Below are 11726 nucleotides of genomic sequence, written 5' to 3'. Positions count from 1 at the left end.
GAGTATCACTCTGCCAGAGGTGAAAAACCAGCGAGAGCTCAGACAGCAAACACAGAGGATAGTGATATGGCCTGGGTTGTTCTTGTAATCAACTTTCATATCACAGTTTTCCTTATTATTATGGATACAGGACATGCCACTGAAAATTATACCAGGAGGATGGAAGCTACAGCTGCAGGAGATATCATCATCGCAGGAATCTTTCCCATTCATGAGGATGTGTGCAAAAAAAACAACTCTTTCATACCACAACCACATCCATGTATCAGGTGAGATCATCCAGATTAATGAAATCAATTATCAAAACATTTGTTTCTCAAAAATGTTATGAGAGACTTGAAGTAGTAACAGCATATTTCAAAACGTGCCATAACAAATAAATGTAACAATCATGCACTCAAAGTGATACTCCAAATGTATTCAAAGTGTAAAAGTACTAAAGTTGTCAATGTGTATATTTAAATATTGATAATAATATTGATAGCAGTTAAATGTGAAGTATTATCAGAAACAGAAACACAGTTACAATATACTGTACCAAACTTTGGGGTTAGGGTTAAATTCATATTTTTGGTAATTAACAATTTGCATAGTACTTGCGAGCTGTTGCTCTCATATAAATGTGATGGAATAAAAAGTAATATTTCCCTCTAAAATGTCAAGAAAAAATAGAAAGACGAAAATGCATTATGAGATGGTAACACTCAACTGAAGTACGGCAACAAATACATATTAGGAAACGTACAAAGATTTTCTCACTGACACTTCAAGATGTGATTTTGTTCACAGAGACGAGTCAACCTTACCTCCTTATTGTGTGGGTTAGACTCATTTGATGAAGAACACACCCGCCAGAGACTGGGCGTTGGATAATTCAACCTTTGTCTCATATGTAGAGATTTTCAATTATTTTTAGTTTTAGAATTATTTTTATTTGTCACACAGTTATTTGTTCTCTGTCTTCTTGTCCATCACAGTCTCCATTCTATCACATACATCCTGTATTTATTATTGGAATAATAAATGTATTGTTCTCACAGGTTTGATGAAAGAAGCCTGATTTTGGCTCTGGCTATGATCAATGCTATCGAGGTCATGAATAAGTCCCCTCTGCTCAAGGCTGTGAACGTCACTCTGGGTTACCTAATCGTGGACTCTTGCAGTGATCCCAGCACAGCTCTGAGAGTCACAGGAGACTTCATGCAGCGGGACAACTGCTACACAGAGAGCAACACCTCTGCCTGTGGACAGCCAGTCATGGCTGTTATAGGTGCCTCTTACTCTGAAATATCCATTGCCATCGCCAGGCAACTGACACTCCACATGATTCCTCAAGTAAGCTGCTGACCCTCTGTGGCAACACTGACACACATATCGGTGACTGTTACAGAAAGCAGCAGAACAGGTTTGCAGTGGCAGCTGATAAACATCAGCAGCCGTACCTTTTATGATCAAAGTGAGGAGCCACAGATAAAGCTGCATCCTCTGTTGATGGAGATCTTGAAAATCCTCTGAAAACCAGAACATATAACTTCAGTTCGGCCTCCACAAAGACCTCCTCTTTCGTGGGCCCCTGTGTCCTCCGTAGGATGCAGCCCCTGAATTGAGACACATATGCATCTTAACCTTTTTGCTGTGAAAGTTAAAGGTGAAGCAGTTTTGTGCGTTACCAAACAAAACTATGACCAAACAAAAAAGTTTGAAACTTACACATACGAACAGTCGCAAAGAGTTTATTAGAGGTTGTAAGTTGCAACTCAAGATCTGAGTAGATACATATTAAATTACATTACAGATCATTTATCTGACACTTTTATCCAAAGTGACTTCCAATAAGTGCATTCATTCAACCATGAGGTCACATCTTTAAAAATGATATTATCTGTTTTTTTCTCCAGATCAGCTATTCATCAACTGCTGTCATTCTGAGTGATAAGAGCCGCTTCCCTTCGTTTTTGAGGACTGTTCCTAATGATAAACATCAGACAGCTGCCATGGTCAGTCTGCTCCACACCTACGGCTGGAACTGGGTGGGAATAGTTACCACAGATGGAGATTATGGCCGATCAGCTCTGGAACACTTTGTGTCCCAGGCCTCTGAAAAGGGGATCTGTGTGGCTTTCAAATCGATTCTACCTCAGTCTGTGACCAGTCATGATGTCTACTCTGATATCGGGGATGCTGCCACAACCATCCTCAACAATCCCAAGGTGCAGGTCATTGTATCATTTGCCAAGTCAACTCACATGAGGTATCTTTTCCAGGAGCTGAAGCATAAGACACTGAGAGCAGGACAGAACTTGGAGTCAATGAGAAGAGTTTGGGTGGCCAGTGACAGCTGGTCCTCTAGCAACTCTGTGAAAGTAAACGCGACTCTGAGGGACATAGGATACGTTGTGGGCTTCACCTTCAAGAGTGGAGACCCATCATCAATTGAGGACTACCTGAGCAGGCTGGAGGCAGCTGGACATGAATTTACAAGGAATAACCCCTTCATGAAGGAGTTCTATTGGCAGCTAAATGCCAGTAAAGGTTTTGAAGACACTAAGCTTATTTCAGAAGCTGTGAAAAATCTCAGGAAACACACTCATGCCTCCATTATCATTAGTGTTGAGATGGCTGTCAGCGCCATTACTCAGACTGTGGCTTCTGTCTGCAGGAGCAGAGACTGCAAAACACCAGGCACAATGCAACCCTGGGAGGTAATTACACACACGTGTGTGTGTGTGTGTGTGTGTGTGTGTGTGTGTGTGTGTGTGTGTGTGTGTGTGTGTGTGTGTGTGTGTGTGTGTGTGTGTGTGTGTGTGTGTGTGTGTGTGTGTGTGTGTGAGCTATTTATCATTGTCACATCAAGATAGTGAGGTTTAGACTTTTCCAAGGTAGTGGGCTGATAATGAAATGTCTTCTATCCTGCAGCTGCTGAAACCTCTGTTATTGCAAGAGTTTAAATTTAGAGGAAAAACCTATAAGTTTGACGGCAGCGGTGACATCAACCTGGGCTACGACCTGAAAATGTGGTGCTCAGATGGAGGAAATAATCATATCACTGAGGTTGTGGCTGAATACAACCTAAACACCAACAACTTCACTTACACCAATGTGAGCACCCAGCACCTCCAGGACCTGAAGGTAGGCCCTAATCCTGCTGCCCTTAGGAACGTGACACACATGCATTACTGCAAAATGTGTTAACTGAAAACATGCAGACCATTGAAGCTGAAAACACCATTTCAGTTTGTATCTCCAAAAAGTAGAATTCAGGAAAAATAAAATACATTTGATATGAGAAATATAATACAAAATAAGACAAGAATAATGAAATGAAGTGTTGAATGTAATCTCTCTGATTTCTGCAGGACATCATCTCCAAGTGCTCCAATAGCTGCGTCCCTGGAGAGTTCAAAAAAACCGCCAAAGGTCAACACACCTGTTGTTATGAGTGCATCAACTGTACTGCGAACTACTACTCGAATAAAACAGGTTCGTCACCCCTGCACACATCGGATTCACTGGACACATTTACTACATGTGCACAGTAAATAAAAGCTGTCATTAGGGGTGTGTGTGCTTACAAGTACAGAAACCCAGGTGTGATCACATCCAAGGAGCAAAGAGGGAGGATATTCATTAACTTTATTTATATATCACTTTTTAAAAGAAAGATTTTAAAAAGTGCTACAATAGCAAAGCAAGAAAAGTAAATGAAAACTTGAACACATAAAAGCAGTAATATGACAATAAAAATAAATGAACAAGTAAAATAAAAGGTGTAACGAAAACAATAAAAACACAGTAAAAACCCAGCATCACATGAAAGCAAGTATTAAAGTAAAGCAAGTCTATAAAAATGGGTTTTAAGATGTGTAGTTTATCAGTAATTTATCAGTTTATTAGTAATCTACTGTTCCCTTAGAATGTAACTGCATCTACCTTTTTCTGCCTTTGTCTTCAGAGTAAAAGCACATTCCCTGCTTAATTTACAACAGATTAATATCCTTTACATTAATCTTGTCAGAATCCGATGTCATTAAGCTTCTCATGCAATTCCAAGGGGGAGCCTCTGATTAAAACTGGCCCTGCCCCTTTCTGTGACCCCCCATCAAGTCATGTGATTTCAGTAACATGATGTCCATGGTAACCTATAGTAAAAGTCCTGTTGACTAGATTTGGTTAGAACAGGAAATGAACAGACTGAAGCTTAGGTGTCCCACATTACCCAATGTCCAAGATTACTTGAATTCACCCTATATGCAGACACACATTGCAGTATAAACAGAACACTAGTGTGTCCGGTTTCTGTATCCGTACTGGAGTGTATCCAGTAAGTCCCTGTGTAAATGAACTTGTGTCAGCATCATACTGCATGACAACAAACGATGGAACAAGATGTTAGGTTAGTCCCGTAGCCATTAGAGAGTGTGACCTGCAGAGCAGAGACTTTCAGGAATCAGGAACCATGATAGCTGAACTCAATTTAGACCCAGTTTCCTCTGGTTGCAAGGCAAGTAGAGCTCCTGAATAGACAAATCTCTCCACATAATCAGTTTTTCAATTATGTAACCACAATGGAAAGGTTCTGTTCTTTACTTATATAATGAACAGTGAAGGTTTTAAGTTCAAGCACTGGCTATCATAGAATATATTTAAGATAATAACATCAATGTTAATTAATGACTACTATCCTAACAAGAACCACTATATCAAAGATAAAACCACAAACACCTATCACGATTTATAACACACATGCAATACCTGTGTGTGTGTGTGTGTGTGTGTGTGTGTGTGTGTGTGTGTGTCTGTGTCTGTGTGTGTGTGTGTGTGTGTGTGTCTGTGTCTGTGTGTGAGAGAGAGGAGGGGGAGTCAAGATGGCGTACGAAGTCATGGGGGATGACGTCGTATTACTGAATTCAAGATGGCGGTCTAACCGCGTGGTGTCGTGTTACTGAATTCAAGATGGCGGTCTAACCACGTGATTTGACGTAGGATCGAATTCAAGATGGCGGTATAAACTCGTGGTTTGACCAACAGGAAATGGAGAACAAAGGGATGCTTTGGTCTATCTCGTGGTTCAAAGCGCCGAATGGTGTCGAGATGCAATCGCACTATCTAGGTCCCAGAATGTATATAACACGTGAATTGTGTGGATGCAGGTCGGAACGTGTGTGCAGGCGGGTTTAGGAGAAAAGAGAGAGAGAGAGAAAAGGAAACATGCAAAGAATGATCAGAGGAGATCTCAAACACCGCCAGAGACAACTTTGCGGGGACCTTACCACTCGGTACCCAAGCAGACGAACTAAGATCCGTCCAGCTGTGTACCGGTCTTTTAATGGGTTAAAATTGGTCTAACGTAAACAGTGCCGCGATGTGGCCGGAAACGCAGATTCGTCACGACACGCTGGCACAAAACAAATGCACTCGGCGGACTCACAAAAATAAAAGCGTAAACTTAAGTTAAAAATAAAAATACAAACGTTTGGATTGGTTGCTCCCTTTAAGTGTCTGGATCATCTGGAGGAACCGGGAGAGGTTCTGGTCCTATCTTCAGCGCACGGGGAAAAGCAATGAATTGAAGGGATTCTCTGTATTTATGACCTGAGAAGAGTCCGGCCTCCCTCCAGGGGGGGCCGTGGGGTCTGTTGGCTCTCAGCCAATGGAAGGCCCGAGAATGCTTCATGGGGGTCCCATGAAGCATTCTGGGTGTTTTGCCTCATGGCCGAGACAAAAACTCTAGGCAGGCTTCTCAAAGCCCAGGTAGGCCTCATCATCGGCCTTTGTCTGAGCTCGATCCCCAACAACACATTGCAGTATAAACAGAACACTAGTGTGTCCGGTTTCTGTATCCGTACTGGAGTGTATCCAGTACGTCCATGTGTAAATGATCTTGTGTCTGCATCATACTGCATGACAACAAACGATGGAACAAGATGTTAGGTTAGTCCCGTAGCCATTAGAGAGTGTGACCTGCAGAGCAGAGACTTTCAGGAAGCAGGAACCACGATAGCTGAACTCAATTTAGACCCAGTTTCCTCTGGTTGCAAGGCAAGTAGAGCTCCTGAATAGACAAATCTCTCCACATAATCAGTTTTTCAATTAAGTAACCACAATGGAAAGGTTCTGTTCTTTACTTTTCAACATGTATACTAGTTCACAATAATAGACTGAAAGAACAATACAAAATAAATTAAGTAAAATCTTGTCCCTTACAGAAATACTAAGAACCACAAAGTGTGAGCTGGTGTGACACTTGTTACTGTAGAAACTGATGTTCCTTCCAAGGCAGTCACACTTCATGTGACAACAATTAACTGCCAACAACTTGATAAAGATCTGAATGCCTGGAAACTCCCTGCTTGGCAGTAGAAGTGATGGAAACTGATAAACATCTTTTAAAATAAACTAAGCACTTCTCACTTACCTGGTTATGCTCATGCTTATGTTTACCCAGAGCCAAGTTAGCTTAATCACCAAGATGGGTGTGGGATTCTGTGGAGTCAGATAGGATCTTTTATTGTTTTAATCTGTACCTGTGCTTGTAATCCTCCATCCCTGCAGATATGGATCAGTGTCTGAGCTGTAACATAAGCAGAGAGTGGTCAGCAGAGGGCAGCTCCAGCTGCACCCCCAAAGTCGTGCTCTTCTTCTCCTGGCAGGACAGATTTGCTGTGGCGCTCCTGACCTTTTCTGCCCTGGGCATCCTCCTGGCTGTGATGGTGTCAGCTCTGTTTTTACATCAGCGCGACACTCCTGTAGTGAAGGCTGCCGGAGGGCCACTGAGCCAGGTCATCCTATTCTCTCTGGTCATCAGTTACATCAGCGCCGTGCTGTTTGTCGGTCGGCCCAACAGTTTCCAGTGTAAGGCTCGACAGGTGCTCTTCGGTATCAGCTTCACTCTGTGCGTCTCCTGCATCCTGGTCAAGACCCTGCAGATCCTGCTGGCCTTCCAGTTCAACCCTGCACTGCAGGAGGTTCTGCGGAGGCTCTTCAAGCCTTACATCATGGCCAGCCTCTGTGTGGCCTTGCAGGTGATTACTTGTATCTGCTGGCTAGTCCTCAAGAGCCCATTTCATCAAATCGTCATGCAACCAACCACTTTGCTGGAGCAATGTCACGAGGGCTCATATTTGGCCTTCGGGGTGATGTTGGGCTACATAGCTTTCCTAGCGTTTGTGTGTTTGATCTGTGCCTTCAAAGGCCGCAAACTTCCCCAGTTCTACAATGAGGCAAAGTTCATCACCTTCAGTATGCTGCTCTACCTTATCTCCTGGATGCTCTTTGTTCCTGTCTACGTTACCACCTCAGGAGTTTACCTTTCGGCTGTGGAGATGGTGGTCATTCTCATGTCCAACTATGGCATCCTCAGCTGCCATTTCTTACCAAAGTGCTACGTTATCATTTTCAGGAAGGAACAAAACACCACGAGTGCTTTCAGAAACAATGTGTATCAATATTCCAGCAAAACCTCTGAATCTATCTCCGTATCTGGGAGTTCAGTGTCAGAGAAACAGTCTATCGGTCGGGACTTCATCTGTGCTCTGCCACCCTCTCTACCTGCAGCTGGTTACCTCGAATATGGAGTCGTGACAAAGGGCAGGCTGCACAAGTTTACACAGAGGTCCAGCAACACAACACTTCCTCAGAAGAAGCAGCATATAACTGTCATTATTTAAAATGGGTTGTGAGGAGGGACGCAGCTATTTGACTTTTTAGTTGTAGTTGTCCCACTTTATCAAACATGATTGATAATGTGGGACAGCATGCTTTGGGTAATCTAGGACAGTCACTTAATTTTCTAGAAGGTGTAATGTGCATTTAGGGTCTTCCTGGAGTAAAAAAAAAGATACACTACAGAGGTGTAGTGTAATGTCAGCAGTTGTCAGACAGGAGTTAATGGTAAATACAGTTTCTCCCTGTCTGTTTAAACTGATCGTCTGGTTAGCAAACTAGCACATAATCAGTCAGCTCTCTAAAACAGAGATGATCCAAAAAGAGTCTGTCCTGTGTTCTGCAGCCACTGGTTTCACCAAACATGTGGAGAAGACAATGGGGTGATCGATGATGAGTCTTTTACCTGCAAGGACTGTCTGTTCCCTGAGTCGCCCAAATGGAATGACAAATTACTGAATGAATAATCTGTTATTGTTACTTTTGCTTGCTGTTGATTGAAGTCACTAGATTTTTAAAAAACCTTTTATAGAAAGGTTTAAATTAGAGTGACCTGTCCCAGATTCAGGGTGAATTTTCTTTTTTGGCATAAAGAACTGTTTTTCTGAGATAATTATCTCGGATATTCCGAGATAAGTTTTCATTTAACAAAATAAATAAAAATAAAAACCTGATAGAACATGTATTTTGTTTTATTCATTTTATTATTTTCAATTTTAATACTTTTATCAAGTACATTATCCCGGTGAAAAATAAACATCTGTAATGGCTGTTTTTTATTCTTGTGTAATGATTAATGGATGAAACAGACATGTATGTTGAAAGAGGAATGAACAGATGTGGTTCTCGTGGGTTTAACTAACTTTATGAGTGTTGTTTAAAGGTAGTAGATGTTTATGGCCTTCCTCCTTTTGTTTGACACTTGACAAATGATCACTGCAGGGGTCACTCAAAGGGGGTTTGATCAGAGGGGTGCAGGGATTCCTTACATGTATACAGGAAGGGGGTCTTTTGTGTTGTAAACGAAGATAAGGGACCTCTAAGACAGATGGTACATGAAAGGGGTCACTCCAGGGGGCTGAGACAGAGATGGAGACACGATGTCTATACACCTTGATCATAGATCAAAGAAGTTTATTGATAACCTTTTGCTTCTCTAGGGGAGGGGCTTGTAGTGTATAAAGATGTTCATTCTCCTCTAAGTCTTTGCTCATTGTATGATGTCCTTCCGGTGATTTGTACTCTGAGTCCACCTGCAGGTGTAAATTAAACTTACCAGAGAGACAACTGTATGATTTGTGCTTGACTTTACAGAAATTCCCATGACACATCAAAAGTGTTGTTTTTAAATTGTTTTTTTATAAAAAAATTGTGCAACACACAAACATCATATAGCTTAGGGACTGTACAAAAAATATTTGTTTTGATCGACTTGATTTATTTGGCAAATTAAGATTGTTGAATATTTTTGGAACCGAATCTTAGTTTTATAAATTGTTAACAGATCAAATAGACAACTTCCACTTGCTGTGAAGGTGCAGCCACATACAGAGGACACACATTGATAACCTTAGGGCAGGACTTTCTTTTACAAAGTAAAAAATAAATAAAAAGCTCTGTTTTTCTGAGATAATTATCTCAGAAAACATTTATTAGGGCCCGAGCACCTCACCGATCTTCACAAAAATCGTAGCCCAGGTCTATCATGACCAGACAAACAAAAAAGGTCAGTGGTGCAATTGGAAAAAAGCAACAGGAAGCCTGCCATTTTGACTTTAGTGGCCATATTGGCCATTTTCCACATTTTTACTTTGATGTACTTGTCCCAGGGCTTTCATCAGATCAACTTCATATGGAGATGCGTGTCATCACAGCAAGATGGAGATGAAAAATACCTCAAAGATCGATTTTTCATCACACGGTGTGACCGTGGCGTGGCGTCAAAGTTTGATTACACGCCATCAAAACTTGAGGTTCTGTATCTCGGACATATTTGGTCCAATCGAGTCCAAACTAGACATGTAAGACAAGAGTCCCGGCCTGATGACATCTACACAGAAATCATGACTTAAAATCACAGCGCCACCTGCTGGCTACAGGAAGTGACATGTTTTATACTTTGATGAACTGCTCTTGGCTGCTTTACAATATGCAGCTCAAATGAGCTGAGACAAGTCATAGGATCATGGTCAGAATTGTGACATTTCCTCAAACCGTGTAAACATTGAGGTGCGGCGAAGGATCATCCTTCGCCAAAGGAGACGATGTTGTCATAACTCCACTGTGCATTGTCAGGAACAGGAAATGTCTTGTTTTTTGCATGTCTTACACTTGGATGTATTCCTCCTCATCCACTGACCGCAACCATGTCAAACTGTATCAAACGGGTCTCAAGACATTGATAATGTAGGCATAAGATTACTGGGACTTTTCGTCAAACACCATATTAATGGTGTGGCGTTAAAGTTCATCAACTCACCGTGACACACGAAATTGCTGTAACTTCAGTGTTCATTGTTCTATCTCACTCAAACTACATTTGTGCAGCAACAGCACCCCCCTGCAGACATTTATATGGTTTTAAGGAATGGGCGTGTCAAAATAATTGACTAGCGCCCCCTAAAGGATAGCCCTGGCACTACGATTGGCCGACATCTACAAAAATCGATAGGGACATGTGTCTTTTCATGACAAACAAAAAAGTCTCTTGGATAAATATGCTAGACCAAACAGGAAGCCCGCCATTTTGGCTTTGGTGGCCATTGTGGCTTTGGTGGCCATTTTGGCCATTTTCTACAATTTTACTCTGATGAACTTGTCCTAGGGTTTTCATCAGATCAACTTCAACTTCTGGGAATGTCATCTCAACAAGATGGAGATATAATCTGCCTCGGTATATTCGATTTCATCACATGGTGTGACCGTGGCGTGGCATCAAAGTTTGATTACAAGTCATCAAAACATGAGGTTCTGTATCTCTGACATATTTGTCCCAATCAAGTTCCAAACTAGACATGTAAGACAAGAGTCCCGGCCTGGTGACATCTACACAGAAATCTTGACTTAAAATCACAGCGCCACCTGCTGGCTACAGGAAGTGACATGTTTTTACTTTGATGAACTGCTCCTGGCTGCTTTACAATATACAGCTCAAAAGAGCTCAGTCAAGTCATTGGATCATGGTCAGAATTGTGACATTTCCTCAAACCGTGTAAACATTGAGGTGCGGCGAAGGATCATCCTTCGCCAAAGGAGACGATGTTGTCATAAGTCCAGTGTGCATAATCCTATCACCGCCAAACTGATGTCTCATGATCAGAGACCAAGCCTGAACAGCTCTATGTGTCAATATTTCCTCAGTGTCATAGCGCCACCTACTGATTCGCCATGAAACAGGAAGTACTTTGTAAATCCACTCTGCATTATCCAACCGGCTCCGAACTACTGACCTATGATCACAATCCTGACCTGAACACATCCATATATTAATATTAGTTCAGGGTCATAGTGCCACCTACTGATCAGTGTGATAATTAAGTTGTTGTAACATTGTCCAATTGACACAAAATTGAAAAACGCTACATCAGAGCCCCTACTTGAACAGATCTATTAGTCTGTATGTAATAATAGTGCTGGCGCCACCTACTGGCAACAGGAAGTACGCTTTGTTTTACAACTATCATTCGATTTACATAAAATGTTCACAGTGTGATGTGCAAATGATAGCGTGGACCGTAATGAGCAATTAGCAGGCAAGGATCGACATCGCTCGACGGACGCAGGAAGTGAAGCATTTGTCCTTGCCGCAGTGCGCAAAACACATGCAACGCAGAGACGTGCGCTTGGTCATTGATCGCTGTAATGGCAGATTTTGCATTTGTGTAATGTTTAATAGAAGAACAGATATGTATTTAGAAGAAGTAGATAACAAATGTGTTTCTGTGACTTACAAAAGTTGCAGAGGGGACTATAAGTGTTTATGGCCCCCACATGTGTGTCTTAGCAAATGCTTCACTGCAGGGGGTTACTTAGTGTGTCTGATAGAGATGGGTGAGGGGAACTCT

General features: G+C 41.8%; 1 protein-coding gene across 1 annotated transcript; it reads left to right on the top strand.

Moving 5' to 3' along the window:
• LOC124852263 (G-protein coupled receptor family C group 6 member A-like) lies at nt 1–7667 on the top strand. Its single transcript, XM_047340835.1, has 6 exons — nt 1–269; nt 1041–1335; nt 1899–2702; nt 2917–3129; nt 3357–3480; nt 6553–7667. The coding sequence occupies exons 1-6, from the start codon at nt 67–69 to the stop codon at nt 7665–7667; spliced, it is 2754 nt and encodes a 917-aa protein (XP_047196791.1). The 5' UTR covers nt 1–66.
• Nucleotides 7668–11726: the final 4059 nt, after the last annotated feature.

Source organism: Hippoglossus stenolepis, chromosome 8, assembly GCF_022539355.2.
Source record: "Hippoglossus stenolepis isolate QCI-W04-F060 chromosome 8, HSTE1.2, whole genome shotgun sequence".
In the NCBI taxonomy this organism is placed as follows: domain Eukaryota; kingdom Metazoa; phylum Chordata; class Actinopteri; order Pleuronectiformes; family Pleuronectidae; genus Hippoglossus; species Hippoglossus stenolepis.
Note: the sequence above shows the minus strand (reverse complement) of the source record. Positions and strands in the feature narration are given on the sequence as shown.

Coding starts and splice junctions, on each gene's coding strand:
- LOC124852263 (XM_047340835.1), top strand. CDS start 67: ATGGCCTGGGTTGTTCTTGTAATCAACTTTCATATCACAGTTTTCCTT. Junction 270..1,040: donor CAACCACATCCATGTATCAG/GTGAGATCATCC, acceptor TTGTTCTCACAG/GTTTGATGAAAGAAGCCTGA. Junction 2,703..2,916: donor GCACAATGCAACCCTGGGAG/GTAATTACACAC, acceptor TCTATCCTGCAG/CTGCTGAAACCTCTGTTATT.